General features: G+C 36.5%; 1 protein-coding gene across 1 annotated transcript in view; it reads left to right on the forward strand.

Annotated features, from left to right (window-relative positions):
* The window catches only part of Usp7 (Ubiquitin-specific protease 7), a 518151-nt gene that overhangs the window by 219228 nt on the left and 277022 nt on the right, over nucleotides 1-21901 (forward strand). Inside the window, exon 12 of the mRNA XM_090378438.1 lies at nucleotides 18521-18611. Within this exon, the coding sequence (XP_090234564.1) occupies nucleotides 18521-18611 (91 nt within the window). The remainder of the gene's footprint in view (nucleotides 1-18520; nucleotides 18612-21901) is intronic.

Consider the following 21901-nt stretch of genomic DNA (forward strand, 5'->3'; position numbering starts at 1 on the left):
CAAAGGGTACTAGGAAAGTTTTGCAATACAGCTTTGTTTATTTAATTTTTTCAAAGTAATTTCCTCTACATTCAATACACCTCTCCATCCTCCGAAACCAATCTTTAAACCAGTTCTGCCAAGTTTCACTAGGGAGTAAAGCACACTCGTTGTCCCAAGCCCGTAGAAGGTCCTCATCACTGGAAAACCGCCTCCCTTTTAGCTTCATTTTCACATGCGGAAACAGTGCAAAGTCGCAGGGAGCAAGGTCTGGACTGTAGGGAGGGTGTTCGAGAAGTTTCAGTCCTGTCATGGTCAAATATTCGGTGCAGGCTTTGTCGCGGTGAGCTGGAGCATTTTCGTGATGGAGGTACCAGGTGTCCATTCTTGATTTGGCTGCAGGTTCTTCATAGATCCAATGACTTTAGGCAGGCATTGTTCAGTATACCACTTAGCAGTGACTGTCTTCTGCGTGTCCAAAACGACACGTTCCACAATTCCACTCGATTTGAAAACTACAGCTATCATTTTCTTCTTTACAGATCGGGATTTTCTCACAATTACGGGTGTGTCATCATCATCAAAGACCCAAACTTTGTTTTGAGCCTTGGTCGGCAGATCGTAATAGTACAGCCAAGTCTCATCACCTGTCACGATGTTGTTCACATACCGAGATTGTCCCTTATCAAACTTTTTTAATATCTCCCGGCACCAAGTCACACGTCGTGTCATCTGCTCTTCAGTCAGTTGATGCGGCACCCAGAGAGAACAAAGTTTCTTCACGTGCAAATGATCTTGCAGAATCGAACGAATTGCTGGTGCATTTAGGCCCAAAGTATCCTCTATCTGTTGGTAGGTCACTCGCCTATTTTCGTCAAGCATTTTCCTCACAGCAGTAACGTTTTCCTCCGTAACTGACGTTCGTGGCCTTCCCGGCCTCTCAGAATCCTCCAGAGTGAAATTTCCCCTTTGGAATTCTCTATACCACCTGAATATCGTTGTACGATGTGGACAATCATCATCTAGTGCAAGAGTCATTTCTTCTAAGCACTGGTCTATGGTTAAACCACGCACAAAATTATACCGCAAAACTGTTCTTATCTCATTTCATGACCACGATGCCATCGCAAGCACTTTATACTCTCACTACTAATGAATAACTGAGCCCATCGACTTGGCGCGGCGGCTACTATGCACATATGAACATGTCTCAACATGCAGCAACAAGCAGCTTCCTGTGATTCATTGTTGCGTCATATTGCAAAACTTTCCTAGTACCCTTTGTATGTATATAGCTTTGTCTCTGGACATACACGTGCTGTTACGCCTTGGAAAAGTGGTACCGGCACAGTCCGAGGTAAGGCATAAAACAAATGTAAAAATTAATGTAAATACACATGTAAATAAAGGAATTTAATCCACAAGTTAACACAAACTACAGAAATTTAACATAATTTCATCGAACCAACAACAAACCACCATAATAGGCATTGGCTTGAAAATCAGGGACTTCGGCCAATGCGACATCAGCACACAGTGAAATGCTAATGCGACTGCGCCATAAAAATAACCATACATAAAAACAAATTAAAAGCGGGAAATTCCCTTTTCGACTCTACGACCTATACTGGACCACATTAAGTAAGTAGTTGTAGTATAACAATATAAAATGCTTACCCGTTGGGCTTTGTGTATTCTATCACAGTTGCTGAAGAGATTGTAAAAAATTAACTAATTCATAATTAATACTAGTTTAGCTAACAATAATTAAGAAAATTAATATAAACATAAGTCCTTAGTATCCAGAATTAAATAAAATAGCAAAGCTGTGATAGATACAAACAGAAACGAGTAAGTATAAAAGCATTACATTGAATGGGCTGTTAATCCACTCAAAGTCCCCGACGAAGTAGGGGATTGACGGCCACATGATGTAAAGCAAAAATGTATAAATATTATTATATAGTTATAAAATAGTATTGATAATTACATATTGCTACAGATACATAAAAAATTTTCATCAGTAATTATCATGAAAATTACTTTAGCAATACGCAATAAGTTTCTAAATCCTAAATGTATAGGCCATGTGAATTTAAGATAACCGAGACAAGGCTAGCTTAAAGACCAGTATTGTATTAACGCCAATACCTATATGTAAAAAACACCAGTATTTAAGAAAATCAAACTATTCTAAAAGTGTATATATATATATATATATATATATATATGTGTGTGTGTATATATATATATATATGTATATATATGTAAACAAACTTTTGCATCCTTCACTGCAGCTTTGTACGTTTTACGTAAGGCGGCAGTAAAGGATTTTTTGTTTTATTGATATTTTGCTCTACTAATTTTTCTTTACAGTTCTCCAACCTTCTATTGGCCTAGTAATTTAGCCCATAATTCTCTTAATTCATCATAACTTTTAGGATATTAATATTCTTTCACCTTTCACATCTCTACCACATTGTGTAACTTTCACATCCATTTATGCACACTTTATTCAATATTTTAATACCAACTTATATATATATATATATCCAATATTTTAAATTAAATAAAATAAAACATAAGCCACTAGTATGGCAAAAACTGTAGAGCGAAAATTGACATAAAAATAACCAAATAAACAAACGAACGAAAAGAAAGAATAGACATAAATAGTAGCCCGGAAGCCCTTATATAATTTTGAGTTTTAAACCCAATTAACAAAAACTATACAAATTTTAGGATAATGCCAATTACATATAAATTTAGCGGTACCCCCCCCCCCCCCAGAGGTAACAGTTCTGAAAGACGTGAAATATCACCAAAAGAGGGTTAAAGGAACTACCAAACGATAACAAAATCAAAATAAATTAAAATAAAATAGACTGACCATCATGCCCCATATCCACAGAGGACCACGAGGCCAATAATGGTCATGGAATCGCTGCTTTAACTTATCGCTAATTTAACTTATGTTAATATTTAATATAATTCAATGATAGTATATATATATAAAATCTATTATGATATAATGTAATGGTAGTAAAAGGAAGAGTGGCAAAATGTATATCAGATCAGTTTAATTCCATCAGTTATAGATTAAACGTTACATCAGTCTGTAATCTAATTACTACTGTAAGCGTGTAATTTTACCATATAGTTGCTCACAGTGAGTATGTAGACCCAAAAGAGCAGATGTAAAGTGCAAAGCGAGCGATTATGTAAAAAGAGCCTATAAAGACTAAGATATAGCCTGTGCTGTTTTACTTTGTTATACCCTAGAAATAAACATAATTAGTAATAAAATAATGATTGAGGATTTTTATTGATAATTGGAAAACTTGAATGGCACTTTTTTGAATGGCAGATTTAATTTATCCAATCAATAATTAGCAAGGCTATCTGTTTCTGTTTGTTTTCAGCCTGTTTAACTAGGTCCAAATTATAAACAGACTGAGGTGAGTTGTGTTGAATCTATATTTAAATTTAACAGCAAACAGGGAAGATAACTAGCCCAACAGATAGCTTTGAAACAAATAATACTGAAAATGAGTGCCAACCATAAATATTACTTGAGCTGTGGTGTTTTTATTATACACATGTGCAAAACAAAGCTTATGCTGAAGTAAGAGGAAAGGAGGTAAGAATAAGTAATGCTATAGCACCTCAATTTTCCTTCAATTACTCTAATAGATCTTGAGGTATAAAAATTTAGAGTTAGAAAGTTCTTTCTAACTCTAAATTTTTAAAAATAAAAATCACCTGTGAAGCGAACGGAGTGAATAATTAGGACAACCGAGGTCAGTTGTGGTTGAATCAACTAATAGTTCGAGTTTGTCAGAAAAAGCAACTGGAATTGGAAATGGATATGATTGAGATTGAAACTGAGACCATGTATATTTATGAAATTAATGCAGAAGAGTTTTGCAGGCTTATATATATTTGCATATAGATTCCTTCTGTTAGTTTAGCTGTTCATGAAAATCCTCTTTTACAAGATATTTGTAAAAGCTTTACCCTGTTTTGCTGACTATAATTTTCTCAGAATCAATTGTAAGTGGTATTTTTTCAAGGTTGGTTTGGTTTGTTTGTTCTTTAAAAAATTCCCCCAGAAATAGTTCTCATATCTGCTTGTCCACAACTACTTGGAAATGATCCTTTCTTTGAACAGTACCTTTAATGCATCCGTTGTTATTCTGGTTTTAAAGCAAGTGGTATGGTCTTGTTGAATGCAACATTCTCTTTTGTAAAGATCTGTTGAGGCACAGAAATGCATAATTTTGGTTTGGTAGATCTCAATATTGAAAACTTGTGGTTTTAAATATACATCTTCTAATCCCAAAACTAACAATTTTTAGATTAGAAGAGCCATAAGTAGAAAAAAGTGGAGTGATCCATTCTTTAGCAGTTAAGAGTAAAGCATGAAGTGTAATTTAACCGCTTCTGTTTCAGTGCAGTGAAATGTGGTTTATGGTTTTAACTGCAGTTGCAGTGAGCTGCTAAATCAGTCCTGTTAATCGAATTTACATTAAGACTAAGCATGTTTCATTTGCAATGCTGGGTTGGTTTCGTGTGAGCATTGCATGGTATTTTCTATTTAAATATACAGGGATCTATATGTCACTGGTATGCATGTCATTTTTAATCATTGTCTTAGGCCTTGTTGCTTTAAGCTGCCTTTCTATAAATGATAATCAGCACCATCAGATTAAGTAGAAAGCAGGGCTCCTAAATATAATTTTTTCTGTTAACATTCTTTTTGGAACGAATAAGCCTGACGAAGCCGAGTGGTCAGGAGCTAGAGTGCATAGCACACATTCCGTGAGTGGACTGGGGTTCAAGCCGGTGACTACTAAATACAATAAATATTTGTATTGCCGATTTATTGTAAACTCTACTGACTTGGTTGTCGTGCCGCTGTATAAACAGAAAATTTATTTATTTTTTAATATGTATTTTAACAAGCAGAGTGCACAGCAGTCATGTCATATATGATTTATTTCAAAATTTAGTATATTATAAAGTTTATTTTGATTAGTTTTTTTCCTTGTAACAGTTTGATTTTTTTTATAATATTAATATTATAAATATAATTTTTTGATAATTTCTTTTATATATAATTTGTAAATTTTAGAATGATTATTACAAGATCTGCCTTGAACACTTTGTCACAGTGTATAATAACTCATATGCAAATAGCCGATGGCAGTTTTTGGGTTAATAAATGTGGTTAGTAAATGTTTGTTAGTACAGTATATATAAATAAGTTATTTTTAACTTTGTATTCTTTTGGCCAATTACATTTGCTCTTCCACTCATTTCCATTCACTCTCTGTTTCCCTCATGCTAGGTCACTGTTTCTTTCACCAAAACTGCCATTTATTCATTTTTCCCTAATTCCTAGTTCCCTCAGTTCCAGCCTATTCATTGTCTTTCATTCTCATTCATTAATTCTACATTGCATCCCTTTGCTACTAGCCTACTGATATTTTTCAGCTAATCTGCTCCCTGTACATCTTCCTCCCCTACCTGGTTACTTATTTGGCATGAGCCCCCCAGGTTCCTACACATGGCAGGGTAGTCCTGGGGAGGTTTGGCATGTCAGGTTTCTGTCAGGGTGCAGAATACTGCTATCCTGACAGTTTTTAAGTCTGGGCATGGTGGGAAACTTGGGCAATTTTACTATTGATTATTGTTTAATTGCTGGGGGGGGGACTGAATTGCCATTCTTTGCATTGCTCTGCGCATTTCGAATACTTTCTGTGTGAAAGATGTAAAAGTTTTATAATTTCGCTCTTCAATGATGAACAGATGTTCTTCTCTCCTGGGAAGGGGACCAATCTGTGCTATTAGCTCTGTTCTGGGGATGTCATATATTATACATTCATATAGAATGTGTGCCCAGTCTTCACTTTCGCCACAGGTGCAGTTTGGGTCATCGGTCATGCCTAGCGCCTAGGGAGGTTAGTTTCGCCTTTAGGGAGCCCTGATCTGTCAATATAAATGTTGTAAAAAGTCCAGGGGCATACCACTTAGGTGGCTTTGGGCTAACCATTGACACCCGTTGCAGAAACCGTCTGGTAACCAGACCTCTGGTTTCCTGTTCCCACTTTGTTTGCCATAGCGCGTGGAGCTTTGTGGCTATTCTTTTTCTTTCATCATTGAAGGTGTTGGCTGTGTCAAGGGCTATCCCCAGAAATTCTGTGGGTATGCCCTTTTTAAATCTATAATACAAGCCTCTTTTGGCTACTTCAAGGTAAAGTGGGAGAGTTCTGGCCAGCAACTGTAGTGCAGGTGTGCTTACTGTGCGACATGCTCTGGTAATAGTGAGTAGTATTGTCCTTTGTATCGATTCTAATTTATTCCTATTTCTTACTATGGCCGAGCAGATGAACCACGCACTGGCTCCATAGGTGATAACATGTAGGAACATTGCACGGTATATGATTACCAGGGTCTTTCTTTTGAGTCCCCAGTCTGCTCGACTGATCCTGGCAATCATACCTGCATAATTTCTCACTTTTTTCGCCAAGTACATCAAACGGGGGTAAAAAGTTAATTTTGAATCAAAGACCACTCCAAGATATTTTAGTTCTGTTACCATTTTTATAGTGGTTGTGTTAATTTTGATTTGTGGACGTCTTCTTAAGTCCAAATTACCTTTTAGAAGTATTTGTTTGGTTTTTTCAGGCGATAATTTGAGCATGTGCATTTGTGCCCACTCTTGCAGCTGCCGTAGCCAGATGGGAAGGAGCAGCAGTGCGTAGCACACGCTTCTTGATTAGACCGGGGTTCAAGCCCGTCACCACCACATACGGAGGATGCGGAAAGGTCAGGAATGACCACCGCATATCCCGGAGCAATATGGCCTTAGTTGCTAATGCTCCTAAAAACCAAAATAACAATAACATCCTGCAGCTGCAAGAGGGTGGCATTTGATCTTTGCTCTACAACCACTTGTGAGTTACCTTTTACAAGGAAAATCATGTCATCTGCAAAGGCCAGGCTTTCCACTGGGCCCAGATCCAAGGCCATAAATTTGTCCAGAACAATGTTCCAAAAGAAAGGGCCAAGGATTGAACCCTGCGGCCAGCCTGGAACCTTGTGCATACTGAGACACTTCTGTCTGTAAGGTAGCTGTTTATTACCTTATAGAGGTTCTGTGGGGCATTTGCCTGGTGAAGTCTCCTAAGGACACTTCACCAGGCAAATGCCCCAGCAAAGTGAGTCAAATGCCCCAGCAAAGTCAATGGAGATTGCCAGCATATATTTCTCCTCTGTTTTTAACTGTTGTCTGGTGCATGGCATCCTCCGTAGAATTGCCCTGCTTAAAACCGTACTGATTGTTGAAATGCAAACCTGCTTCTGTTTAATATTGAGCTAATCTGCTATATAGTAGTCTTTCATATATTTCCCCTAGTACAGGGAGTAGGGCTATTGGTCTATATGATTTGGGATCAGTAGAGAGTTTTTCAGGGTTTTTGAGGATTAATCTTAGCACAGCTTGTTTCAATATTTTTGGGAATAGTCCTTCTGTTATACAGTTATTATATAGTGCTATTAATTTATGTGTTGCTATTTCCGCTAATTTTTTGATAATCTCAACCTCTAAGAGGTCAAAACCTGGGCATTTATTGTTTTTGGTTTTAGATAGTGCTATTTCTAAGTCTTGTATAGACTTGTATAGTGAACAGAGGTTCAGTATTAGCATTGTCATATTCAATGTTTTCTTTTATAATGTCTAGCTGGTTGGGGGAATAATTTCCAGTTTCAGTCTGAATGATACTGTCTAGGATGTTATTTACAGAATCCACCCAACACAGGGTTGGGGTTCCATCTGGTTTGACAGTAGTTTCTAAGACATCTCCTCTTGGCAGCTTGTTGGTCACTATTCTGTAGACAACTCCACAAGGGTTATTGTTTCCAGTAGTTCCCACCAAGTTCCTCCAGCATTTGTTTTTCTTGTCTCCTATGAGGGCTGTATACTGATTCCTGACAGTTCTATAAGAATCTCTCAGTGCATCCACTTCATTTTGTGGCCAAGATGTTCTGGCTCTTTGAGTTCTATTGTGGCCAAGATGTTCTGGCTCTTTGAAAATGTCTCCTCGCTTGGTGTACCCTACTTCTGAGTATAGTCAGTTCGGGGCACCACCAGGGAACTGTCTGCTTCCTTGGTTTTTTCCGTGGGATAGACAGGGTTGCTGTTTTTGTTAAAATGTTTGTCATAGTCAGTGCTTGCTCGTCCGGGCTACAGTTGCCTGATCTAGACCACTCATTTTCCTGTTTTTGAAGATCAGCTGCTGTATGTTCTGCAAAAATCTGCCAGTTTGCCTTTTTAAGGTTATACCTTTTGATATCCAACAGAGAGTGTTGGGTTGTTTAGTTTGAAGGAAATGGCTCTGTGATCTGGTGTGGTCCAGGCTGGCTGGACACACCAGTCTGTAATTTTATAAGCTATTGAATTGGTGGCAAGAGTAACATCAATGTCACTCTCCCACATAGTACTGCTAAAAGTTGGGAGGTTATTTGGTTGGATTAGCACTTGAAAGGGTGAGGTGGCTATGTAGTCTGAAAGTATCTGGCCGTTGTGTGTGTGTCTGCTCTGTCTTCCGTACGGCTATGCCATAAGGCTAACCAGCAGTTGACATCAGCACACACTAAGATATTTGCAGTAGGTAGCAAGTTTGTGACTACTTGTAGGTATTCAATAGTTGAATTTATATCTTTACCTGGTCTGGAATATAGTGAAATAATGTAAAACTGTCCTAGAGCACTGGTGATATGGGCACACACTCCCACTGGGGAAAAGAGGCGATCCACTTTTGTGACTGTAAGGTCAAAGTAACACTTGCACATACCTAAAGAGTTCTTGTTTGTTATTGCAACAGAACATATGAGAAGGATGATCTGAGAGCAGAAACATTTCAAATGAGCAGGCAGCTAATGCCAGAGAAGCAAGCTCAAATAACTTTGAGGGGTGTTTCAGCATAGTTAACTATATAAGAACACTAAGCCTTAATTATTTGTACATTAATATCAGAAGTGACAATAAAAGAAGTGAATTTGAACTGCTGGTTAGGACACGTAACGTTGACATAATACGGCTTACGGAAACATGGTGCCACCCGGAGATAGGGATGACGAGTTTCAGTACAGTATATATAATTTAGGAAGGATAGGGAAGATTGAAAGTGTGATGAGGTCATGCTTGTTATCAAATGCCCGAGGGCGATGAAACCTTTCACAGATTCAGACATTTCACATACTAGTATAGAATCAGTATGGTGTGAGATAGTTGGAAGAAATAGTATAATGAGAGTGGGAGTAATTTACAGGCCAGGTGATTGTGAACATTATAATGAGAGCCTCTACATGCAAATGGAATGTGCAAGTAAGCGTGAATGTCTTATGGAAAATTGTAATTTGCCTCTAATTGATTGGAGCAAATGTGAAGGAAACTGCACATGAGGGACTAAATTTCTAAATCAAATAGACAATTGCTATTTGTATCATGTCAGGGAAAGTGCCAGAGAAAAGAATACTCTAGACTTCATCATCACCCATGTACTAGAGGACATAATAGGGCTGACAGTACAGGAACCAGTAGCAGGAATTGATCACTGAGTTCTGTGGTGGATGATGGAGAGAGAGAGAGAGCGAGAGCGAGAGATAGCAGTAGTTAAAGTCAAAGAAACGGGTTATAATTTCAGAAAAAGAAATTACAACGGATTGAGATGCTACATGGCCTCTATTAACTGGGTAGATATCTCACAGAGAGCGAATACAATTGAATTACTGTATACCTTTAAAACATTAATCACAGAAGCCTTATATACCATTAAAAAAATACTTCACGAGCAGGATTCCAAGTTGGATGAATAATGAAGTTGCCAGATTACTTGAGCAGAAAAAGATGGCATGGAAAAGTTAGAACAGTTAATAGTACTGAAGGCTATAAGAGCTATAATTGATTGGCACAGAAAAGTTTAGGCTGGGGGATGGAATGAGGAATTTTCACATTTTTAAATGCAAACAAGAGAATGACAAACCAGATCGGACACTTAGGTAATGGATGTGGGATAGTATTAGATACCACAGCAGAAGTTGCATATGAATTCAACAGTTGTTTTGCATCAATATTTACAGAAGAAAAACCCTTTGCGTCAATGAGAAATTATGGGTGTGAAGTTGAAAAAAAATGTAATTAATGATGTTGAATTTAACATGATTATTTAATGAAAAAATGTTCGAGCATACAGGCTCAAAAGTTTCCTCTGGGTTGATTGTATATACCCTAAAATCTTAAGGGAATCAGCAAGCGAGTGCATTGAACCATTGACACTAATTATGAGAGCATTACTGAACTCAGGAGAGATTCCATTGAATTGGAAAAGTGCCAATGCATCTCCAATACATATGGGCAGTTTTAAGAGTGAAGTGCAAAACTTCCAGCTGGTTAGTCTAACTTCAGTAGTAGGGAAAATCATTGAGACAATGATCAAGGGTGGAATTCAGGATCATTTAGATAGAAATGGAATTCTGAAGAATACTCAGCATGGTTTTGTTAAGGAAAATTGTGTTTAACTAATCTGGTTAGCTATTTTTACAGGGTCACTCAAGAGCTGGGCTTAGGGAATAATTTCTACGTTGTTTATTTCAATTTCAGCAAAGCATTTGCCTCAGTCCCATATGAACAGTTACTTTATAAGCTGGAACAGGTTGGAATCACAGGGAAAGTCATTAGATGGATAGCAGGATGGCTTCAGGGCAGGAGGCAGAGGGTTGTGATAAATGGTTATTCCTCAGATTGGGTTGATGTAAGAAGTGGGGTTTCCCAAGGATCAGTATTAGGACCACTGCTGTTTTTGATTTTCATGAATGATATCGATGAAGAGATAGATGGTGTGATGTCTAAATTTGCAGATGATGTAAAGATAGAAGAGTAGTTAATAATAGGCAGAGGGTTGTGATAAATGGTTATTCCTCAGATTTGGTTGATGTAAGAAGTGAGGTTTCCCAAGGATCAGTATTAGGACCAATGCTATTTTTGATTTTCATGATTGACATCGATGAAGGGATAGACGGTGTGATGTCTAAATTTGCAGATAATGTAAATATTAGAAGAATAGTTAATAATCACCGCCAAGCAGAGCTTCTTCAGTGTCCTATATAGACTTCAGGGATGGTGAGAAAAATGAAAGCTATACTTTGATCCAGCAAAGTGTAAGGTAGTGTTTCTTAACCTTTTCGTTGTTGTGGCACACTACAATCACTATATATATTCATATATATATATATATATATATATTTTTTTTTTTTTTTTTTTTCTTTCTTCTCACAAACTGGAAGTTATTTCTGTTGGGTGTATTTAATAATACATTTATTATGACAGTAAAGATGGTACACAAGATCTAGAAAAATTAGGCAGATAGGCTCTGACGTGGCAACCAACGTTTAAAAATGACAAATGCAAAGTACCCGATATGGGTAGCAGTAACCCAAGAGAAACGTACCAGTTGTGTGGTACTACACTCAGGGAGTAGGAGAATGAAAAAGGCCTCGGGGTAATTGTGCAGTCAGGTATGAAGTTCTCTGAGCAGTGCACACGTGCTGCCAGAGCATGTCATGGAGTTTTGTCTACGATATATAGGAATTTTGCTAGCAGAAACAAGGAGGTGATTATCCCTTTGTGTAAGGCAATGGTCAGGCCACACCTTGAGTACTGTATACAGGTCTGGAAGCCTCATTTTAGGAAGAATGTAGAGTTGCTAAAATGAGTACAGAGAAGGGCGGCATGATTGGTGAGACAAAGAAAGGCTTAAGTTCTGCAAGTTGCAGCATCTGGAAACTAGGCACCTGCGAGGTGACCTAATTGAGGTCACCTTGAATGGTGACCTTGGCCTTGAAAGGTCACCAAGGCCTTGAATGGTTTGAGCAGGCTCAATGCTGACGAGATACTTTCGCATGCTCAGATTATGAACCTCAGGGCATCGATTCAAAATTGAGGAAAGACAGTTGTAGAATAGATGTGCGGAGGTTTGCCTTTCACCAGTTGGTAGTTGATTGCTGGAACAGACTTCCATTTGTTGTGGAAGTTGATAGCTGAAATAAATTTAAGGCTGAACCAGACAAACATTTGGAGTGACTGTATGGGTGAAATGGGAAGTTTTTTTTTTTTTTTTTTTTTTGTTTGTTTTTGGCGGATGCTGTATAAGCTTGCTTTCTTGCATCATATGCCTCAACTAATGCTAATGCTGTTTGTTTTAAATGCTTTGATGTGTTTTGAACATACATGAATTGCATGAAATTTTAAAAAAATATATATAAAAAATTAACATAATTATATAAAAACAAACAAATATACAATTATAACATTTTAATCAGTGAGACAGATGGGTTTGATGGGAAGCACAGTTTGTGGATTGGCTTACTCTCAGCTGCTGTTCTACAGATTTTAGTCTCTCTCTCTCTCTCTCTCTCTCTCTCTCTCTCTCTCTTTGTTTAATCTCGTTTAAAGTGGAAAACCCTGTTTCGCCCAAGTAGGAAGTGGAATAATGGGAATAAAATTTTAATTGCCTTTTCCGAAATTCGTTTTGAATTTTGATCCAATATTTGCTAATATTAGTGTTATTAAAGTGAATTTCCAGCGAATGGTCACTACTGATCTCAGCCAGTTCTTCTTCTTTCTCTTGCAGATTAAGTTCTAACATCGGAAGGTTTCTTGTTGCAAATTGGGTCTCTTAACCACAAATATTATTTGGTATCAAGGGATGGAATGTTATGCTCAATTTTTATATTTAACAGCTCTAATGTTTCGTTTATTACATTAATTATTTTAGTTTAATTCATTTTGGCAGTCAAAGGAAACATTTCTGAATTTTTTAATTTATATATTTTTTCATATACTCTACTTTTTTTTAAGGTCGAACAACTTGTCAGTAGAAGTGAGTAAATTTTCTTATGGGCTTTACATACTGATGTTTAATTTATCAATCTGCACAAATAAATCTACTAGAAACGCTAATTTACAGCACCAAATTTCATCCATTAAATAATCATAAAATGCTGATTGCTCCAGTGAAAAAAATATGAGCACTTCCTCACTAAACTCATCCACACGCATAAGTACATTTCCTTTTGATAGCCAGCGAACCTAAGTCTTAAAGAGAAATAATTTTCTGAAAATATGTATTTTTTGTGGTTTAGATTTGATATAATTGACTGTTTTAACCGCTTGATCAAGTACAACTTTTAAATCAGGTTCAACTGACTTCACTACTAGAACTTTCCGATGTATAAAACAGTTTGTTGAATAATATTTGAATTGTGTTGTTTTACTAAGTTTATGAATTCTTTTAGTGCTGTCGTCGTGGAACCATGATCGGTACAAATGCCGACACACAACTTCCACAATGTACCACTTTTATAAATAATTATCCGTTACTTCAAAAAGATCCTGGCTGGTTGTTCTTTCGGTGAGTTCTGTACAAAAAAAAAAAAAAAAAAACACCCACGATTAATAGTGTGGTTTTCGATAAACCTGACAAATGCTATTAATTGGGCTTTTCTGCAGAATTATCTACTTGCATCGCAAACAGTCGCCTAAAATTATTAATATCTTGAACAACTTGTTCTTCAATATCATCGGACATTTCTTTTATATGCCTGTTAATTGTGCTGCTCAATAGTGGTACTGTCATTATTTTTTTCCAGCTTCCTCTTCCAAAATATTTTTCACGGTTACCCGACATGCTGGTAAAATCAGACTTTCTACAATCAGGTGAGATTTCTTCTTTTTTTTTTTTTTTTTTGCCACTTCATCTACTAAATAGATATTTTAGTCGTACTATAAAATTCTGTACCTTGCTTTTCTAGTAGAGGGGTACGGTCTTTTTAAATATTCCATAGTTTTGGATGATAAATTCTCAGGTTTCGTAGAAAAATGACACTGCATTTACTCAGCACCATGATAAATTCTCAGGTTTCGTAGAAAAATGACACTGCATTTACTCAGCACCATTGATTCATTCAGTAATTTTAAACCACACCACATATCAGAGCCATACTGAGGGTGAGGTGAATCAGGCTCTTTCCTCAGGTTAAATGCTGAAAGGGGCTCCAAAAGAAAGATTAAATAATTTTTGTAATGAATGATACATAAATAAATCTGTTATATTATAATAATAATAATAAATAAATAAATTTTCTGTTTATACTCCGGGACGACCAAACGGTCAGAGGAGTATACAGGGTGAGTCACTACCAGTGCGACAAACTTGCAGGAGGTATAGGGGTCCCAAAGATGAATCGGATTCGCATGGCATTGCAGGGTCCGAAATGCCTTCGTCATGCAGTAGAGGACGTTGAACGGGAGGTTGCGTGAACAGCGATCCCGCTGGAAGTCAGCATTTGCGAACCGGTTTCCCAGGCTGTAGGATGGACGAGTATTCAAACGTTGAATTGGCCGACATGCACCTCGCCTATGGAGCTGCGGACTGTAATGGGTGCGCCGCTCTGCGCTTGTACCAGGAACGTTTCCCGCACAGGCGTGCTCCTCATCATACGATTTTTGCACGTGTGCACAGATGGTTACATGACACTGGTTGTTTCACGAGAGGTACCATGAATCGAGAGTGAACAACGAGGATGCCAGACAATGACGAGAATGTCCTTCGTCTTGCAGAAGGCAATCCGAGTACGAGTACTCGAGCGATAGGCCAACGATTGGGTATTTCCCAATCCACTGTATGGAAGATACTGTCAACAAACCAAATGAATTCATACCATCTGCAACGCGTCCAATCATTGGAGCCTGTGGATTATCCACTCCGGAGGACTTTTGCTACTTGGTTTCTTCAACAGAGTGCGGCAGACAGCGCATTTGCTGCGTCCGTATTGTTCACGGATGAGGCAAGTTTCACAAGAGAGGGAACCTTCAATCAACATAATGCCCATTTGTGGGCTTTGGAGAATCCCCATGGTACGCGAACACGTGCAACTCAACGCCGTTTCTCTGTCTATGTTTGGGCCGGCATTTTTGGAGACCAGCTCATTGGACTGTACCTTCTGCCCCCTCGTCTGGACGATAGAGCATACTTGATCTTTCTGCAGCAAATCCTGCCCGAACTTATTGATGAAGCACATGTTCCTCAGTCGTTGCGCCGCTCAATCTGGTTCCAGCATGATGGGCTCCCCCACATTACACCAATGACGTCCGCCAATATCTAAACGTTACATTTGGACAGCATCGGATAGGTCATGGTGGTCTGGTTCATTGGCCTGCTAGATTGCCGGACCTATCATGCCTGAAATTCTTCTGCTGGGGTCAAATGAAGACATTGGTGTACGTGACCCCCATTGATTCAGTTGAAGACCTCGTCCCTCGCATCTCTGTAGCTGCCGGGGAGATTCGACACACGCCAGGAATCTTCCAGAACGTTACGGATTCCATGTGGCAGCACTGTGAAGCTTGTGTGACTGCTTCTGGTCGAACTTTTGAACACCTTCTGTAGCATGGCTTTTTGCCAATGTAAAACTTGTCATTAAAATCATTTCTGTTACACTAACGAGTTGCTGTTTCTGTTCTTTTTCTTTGCTTCTTTGTTCACGCGACCTCCCGCATGATGAAGGCATTTCGGACCCTGTAATGCTATGTGATTTCGATTTGTATTTGTGCCCCCTACACCTCCTGCAAGTTTGTCGCACTGGTAGTGAATCACCCTGTATATTTATAATAAATATTGATTATGAGAATAAAAATTGCTTTTAAGTTTTTATTTATTTTTTGTCGTCCTTTTATTTTTATTAAAATGTGTACCAGAAATGTCTTTTAAATAAGCCATATTTAAAAAAATTTTTTTTTTTTTTTTTTTTGTTTTTTTAATATTTTAGAGGAGGGCACAATATCTCATTCTTGCCTCGGGTACTAAAATGGCTCGGCACGGTCCTGCCACACATAAAGGTAGAGGACAGCCTTTGGTACCAGTATACAAAAATCAAATCGCCAAATAATCATCATCATATTTACAACAGTGTTTTCTTCCTTTTTTGATATTGATGGTTAATTGTCTTTGTCATTTTCTCCAAGCTCGTTGTTATCTATTTGCCTCTTCTGATTTCCTTTCACCAAATATTTATCCACAACTAATAATTTCTAAAAAAAAAAAAAAAAAAAAATAAATAAAGTTACTTCTAGAATGTACTAATACAGTTAATTTAAAATACCTGTTAAAAATGAATTAACTGAATATGATGTTTTAGAGATATAAAAACACAAAAAGTACTTTTTAAACACAAAGGAAATTTCTTACCATACTGCTTACAAGTTGCACTTATACAACTGCAAGGTGCCTGGGAGAGCTCTCAAATATGGCTGAATAAAGGTAACAGACCTACTACACTAGGAATCAAAAGGTGAATCGATTCGTTGTTGGACGATTAAAGATGAACAGTTCTAATGCTAGGAATCAAAACGTGACGTCACATTGACTGACGGAAGGGGCTGGGTAAATAAACGAATTTTTCATTTATTTACATTTATGCAGCGTAAATAAATGAATTTTTCATTTCAATTAATTTTTATTATATAACTTGGATTTGTTAATTTTTTTTATTTACATTTTCCCCGGCACACCTGAAGGATACTTGCGGCACGCAGGTTGAGAAACACTGGTATAAGGTATTGCACCTGGGGAACAGTAACCCCAAAATAACTTATACATTTGGTGGAGTTGAACTAAAGCCGGTAGTGGAGGAAAGGGCCTTGGTTATTACGATTCGGTCAGACATGAAGTTCTGCAAGCATTGTAGACTGGTTGCAAGGTAGGACCATGGTGTCCTATCGATGATTTATCGAACAGTTACTAGTAGAGATGAGAACGTCATAATCCCATTATATAAGGCTATTGTTAGACCATACATTGAACTAAGGTTCAAGTTGCTTGTTGAAAGGATTCAAAGACAGCTAACTGCCTGATGAGATCGGCAAATGTGGGTTGCACAGCTTGTAAACTAGGCACCTTGCAGTAGATTTGATTGAAGTGTTTAAGTCTCTGAAAGGGATAAGTGAAAAGAATGAGGATGAAATGTTTGTTGTTATAAATGATTCTAGAACTAGGGGCCATAAATTCAAGTTACAGTGTTGGTGGAGAGATGTTTAGCAGGAGAGTTATAAATTTCTGGAATAAGTTACCTACACAGGTGGTAGAGGCTGACAGTTTTCAAAGGTCATCTGGATTTCAAAGGAGGAGGGAAACGCATAGGTTGTCTATTTCCTTTTCTCTTATTAATTATTATTATTATTTTATTTTATCCTATACTTATTTTCGATGACTGTGATTTCTAGGCAAGATCCAATATTTCTATTGGGAATTACCCTGACCTCTAGTCTCTCTCTCTCTCTCTCTCTCTCTCTCTCTCTCTATATATATATATATATATATAAAACAAATATTGCTTCATCTACATCTAGAATACTGGGTTTCTCTCTTTCGCTCTCAGTGTTACTTTTCTTCCAAACAGCTCTTTGTTCCATACAAATCGCATATTTATCCTTCCATGGAATATTGTTCCCACATCTGGGGCGATGTCCCCAAAACCTTTCTCAGGCTTCTAGATTTCATTCAGAAGAGGGCAGTTAGGTTAATTAATGACTCATCTCTAACAGTCTCTCCACTCATAGATGTTCTGTCTCTGCTTCTATAATTCCAGCTCTCTCTTTCAAAGCAGTCTGAACATGTGCCACCAGCAGTCAATATCCTTTTACTGTCCAACTTCAAACTTGCAGAACCAACTTTTTTTCTTCCTCATTTATTCGTTCGACTTCGGTTTTCTGGAACAACCTTCCTTCATACATATTTCCTGAAAATTATAATCTACAGAAGTTTAAGTCTAATGTCAACAAATTTTTTCTTTCTTTTTCTCAACCTCCAACCTATGCACTGTACTAAGTACTCTTGGTTCTAATACCTCTTGTATTGGGGATTTTCATAAAAAAAAAATTAGAAGGACTTCTAATAAAATATAAAATCAATCTGAGATAGAATGTTGTGCAATTGCATTTTAAGATATTAATTTTTAAATTAATAAACACGGTACAAAAACCTCTGTGTAAGTAATATGTTACACACACACCAGTTAATCGTAATTGGTATATATTACATCAATAAATATATTATTGGAATGTTTAAAAAATGTCATAATATTTGCAAATCAAATGGTTAAGAAAAATTGGCTAATTTGACATCAGGGTTGATTTGTTTTTTTATGGACCCGGGTTGGCTTTTTCTAGACATATTATTGAAATTTTTTACATATCATATTTGCAAAATATTAAATGAATATTGTGGTTTTTGTAAAGTAATTAGCCATTTTCCCTGTTATAATGCTTGGGCATCTTTTCACAGATCGAAGGCATTCAATCAGTTAAATTTTTATTTCATTGAAGACATTTTTTGTTTATTTCTGTTTGAATTTTTTTTATTATTATCATTTAGTGGGATTTAGGCAATGAAAAATAAGAATTTTTTTATGTATATTTTAGTCTTTCATCCGTTGTAAACATGTTGACTACACTTCAAGCAGAGTAGAACCTTTCTATGATGTTCAATTAAATGTTAAAGGAAAAAAGAACAGTGAGTATCTGTTTAGAGGAATAGCTAGTTTTTCTCTGTAACAGTAGTGGAAATATTAGTATTTTCACTGTGATATTTTATATTATACTGCATTCTTTAATAGATATATTAAGAAATAAACAATGTCAGTTGTCAATTATTGGTTTTTATGGCCTCTTTATTTCCCAGCCATTTTTCATATAGTCATAAAAATTCAGTTGATCATCAATGGTTTATTTACGAATAAATAGATTTAATATTAAAATATTAATAATTGTATTTAAATTAAATATACTTTTATTTAGCACAAGAAATACTGCAGCAGTGAATTCACCCATTTAATGTTTTAAGTTAGTGTAACTTTTATTTTTTAATATGTACTATTATTTTCTGTAGTTCACAACTGTCTATTACATACTGCTCTACAAATCCACTTCTTAATTTAAAAAAAAAAAAAAAAAAACAGAATAAACAGTGTGACACCTGTGGCCCAATTCTGTTTGATTATAACGTGCTTGCCTTAAATGTTCCTTCCAAGATCATGCTTGCCTAGAATGTTCCTTCCAAGATGTTTTGCTTAGGTCTTGTTGCTTTATGTGCATTCATAAGTTGAATTTACACCCATCTGCAATTAGTGAAAGTAAATGGTTTTGGCATATAAATGCACTCTTCGGTGCATGAAATGTAGGCCGTAGTAAAATACTGCTACTTTCCTCGTACTAAGGTGCAATTGTTATTTATTTATTATTTGGTTTTTTTTTTTTAGGAGCATTAGCAACTAAGGCCATATTGCTCCGGGATATGCGGTGGTCATTCCCTGACCTTTCTGCATCCTCCGTATTTGGTGGTGACGGGCTCGAACCCCGGTCTAATCAAGAAGCGTGTGCTATGCACTGCTGCTCCTTCCCACCTGGCTACGGAGGCGCCGGTGCAATTGTGTGTGTGTGTGTGTGTGTGTGTGTGTGTGTGTGTGTGTGTGTGTGTGTGTGTGTGTGTGTGTGTGTGTGTTACAGTTACAAATCTACATTATCTTTCAGTGTAAATGACATTGTTAGAAAATGATTTAGGAATGCAGAGTAGCGATAATGCCACTTGTAAAATTAATTCTCTGCTGTCTTGTAATAATTTTACTTATTGAAGTATGAAACTGCTGTAACAAATGCCATTTTCAACTAGTAGGCAGTCTTCTCCAATTGAGAGTTCAGGTGAAATTTTTGAAGTTTTTAAACTGTTGCTCTCAGAACCTTTGGCCCATGAGCTATTGAATTCTTAGAAATTTAATAACACAAGCAGAAATTGCCAAAGTTATAAAATAATGGTAAAATGTCTGTACATAATCTCCACCAGAAGGTTTCTCAAAGAAGTATAATGAGATATTTCATTAATTTGTTTTTCAAAAAAGGCATGTTTATTTTATTTCTGTTTTAATTGCATTTTATCTTTTTGTATTGATGTAACCTTAATAGAAAAACTAGTAATTGGAAAATTTCTTGATGTGGATACCTTATTTCAAAATGTTATTTTCAAACTAAATTTTATGTTAAATTTCATATCCTGTTGTATATGTATATGGAGAAATCATCTTTAAGGCGACAAATTTGGTCTAACATTGGAAGTTTCATATTTTATTTTATATATTTATAATTTTATTTTTGAATAAAATTATAAATAATCGAAAAATTATTTGGATATTTATTCCAACAAATTTATTGTTGCATTCCAGATAAAGCAATATCAACTGTTGAAGGATTTTTTACCATGAAAGCTAAATACTAATTTCATGGCAAATAAACCTGATAAATTTTTTATCAAATTTTGAATAACTTCAACATAGATTCAAATTTCCTTTTCTGTTTTTGCAGAAGTGATAATTGAATGACAGATATGATACTATCAGATTGTAGTTTTGAAGTGGATTCAGTTATTCCTTCAAAAAGAAGGTAACTACTGAATATTTTTACTTGTATTTCCGTCAAAGACGCACACACATAAAAAAAGACAATATCATAGACACTTTAAATTGCATCAGAAAACCCTAAAACTATGTAATGTAATAATAATTATTGATCATATGCAAGGAAAAGTGGAAAAGAATGTTATTTTTCCCAGTTTGTGTAACTTTTAATCACATTTCTATGTCAGTAGAGACCAAAAAAAATGAAAAGAAATGAAGAACCTGTTGTAATGCTTTATAATTCAATAAGATGTGACATGAAAGTGTTCGATCAGAAAGCAAGGAAATATTCTATAATTATTTCATATTTTCTATAATACATTGGATCAAGCTGCCATTAATTTGGAAATTTTGTTAGTAAAATTTCAAACTTAAAAAGTTTGCCAAGGAAATATAATTTGTAAATGGTCACAGCCAGGAAATGGAAGAAAATTACAAATATCCATTTTAAAACAAAGTAATGAATAATGTTCAAGAAGACTTACATAAAATTAAAAAAAATTGCATTCTGTTTCAGCAGCAAATAACTGAGTAATATAACATTTTAGTTTGTTACTCCAGATTCCAATTAGTTACTCCAGACTGTGGAGGTAGTTTGCAAGGAAGAACACTTTGTGGTAGTCGTAGAGGGGTAAGTGGACAGCTGGAAGTACATTCTGCCAGCACTGCAAACAGCTGGTTGAATAGTTCTTGAGGTCCTCTTGGTTATACAGGAACTAACATCATTAATAAATATTTAAAACAATGTGCCCAGCACTGAACCCTGGGGGACTCCACTAATAATATTAGTCCATGGAGTGCAGTGCTCATTGATAACTGCTATTTCTTTTACCACTCAACCATCCCTTTATCCATTGGGGTTTGTAACCTGGGCTACGCAGTTCTAGTTTTCGACACTCATGTCCTCAAACCAGTCCATCCCAATGTAAGCATTACGACATGGACCAAAGTCCTGATACAAGTATAGACCTCCCCTGACTTGCTCTCAAAACATAAGTAATTGTCACACAACATAAGTAATAAGAAATTGCTCTCACAACATAAGTAATTGTCACACAACATAAGTAAAAAGTAATTGCTGTTGCAGCATAAGTAATTGGGCTATTGTCAAAAGGGTGTTGTGTTGGATGGAGATGAGTTTTTGTTGGTCGCAGGCAATTGTTGCTTGGGGTGTATCAGACTCCAGCAAATCACACAATAGTTGGATGAAGATGGCTTTGTAGAGTAGTCGTTATGGAACAGCAATTTAAGACCCAGTCATTCTTGCTGATCCTTGCTACCATTTCAGTATAGATTCTAACCTTCCAGTGGTTGATATCAAATCAGGCTAAAAAATAAGCTTGGGTCTAGGATGACC

Source organism: Mastigoproctus giganteus, chromosome 7 (assembly GCF_048544385.1).
Source record: "Mastigoproctus giganteus isolate SK-2022 chromosome 7, ASM4854438v1, whole genome shotgun sequence".
Lineage (NCBI taxonomy): Eukaryota > Metazoa > Arthropoda > Arachnida > Uropygi > Thelyphonidae > Mastigoproctus > Mastigoproctus giganteus.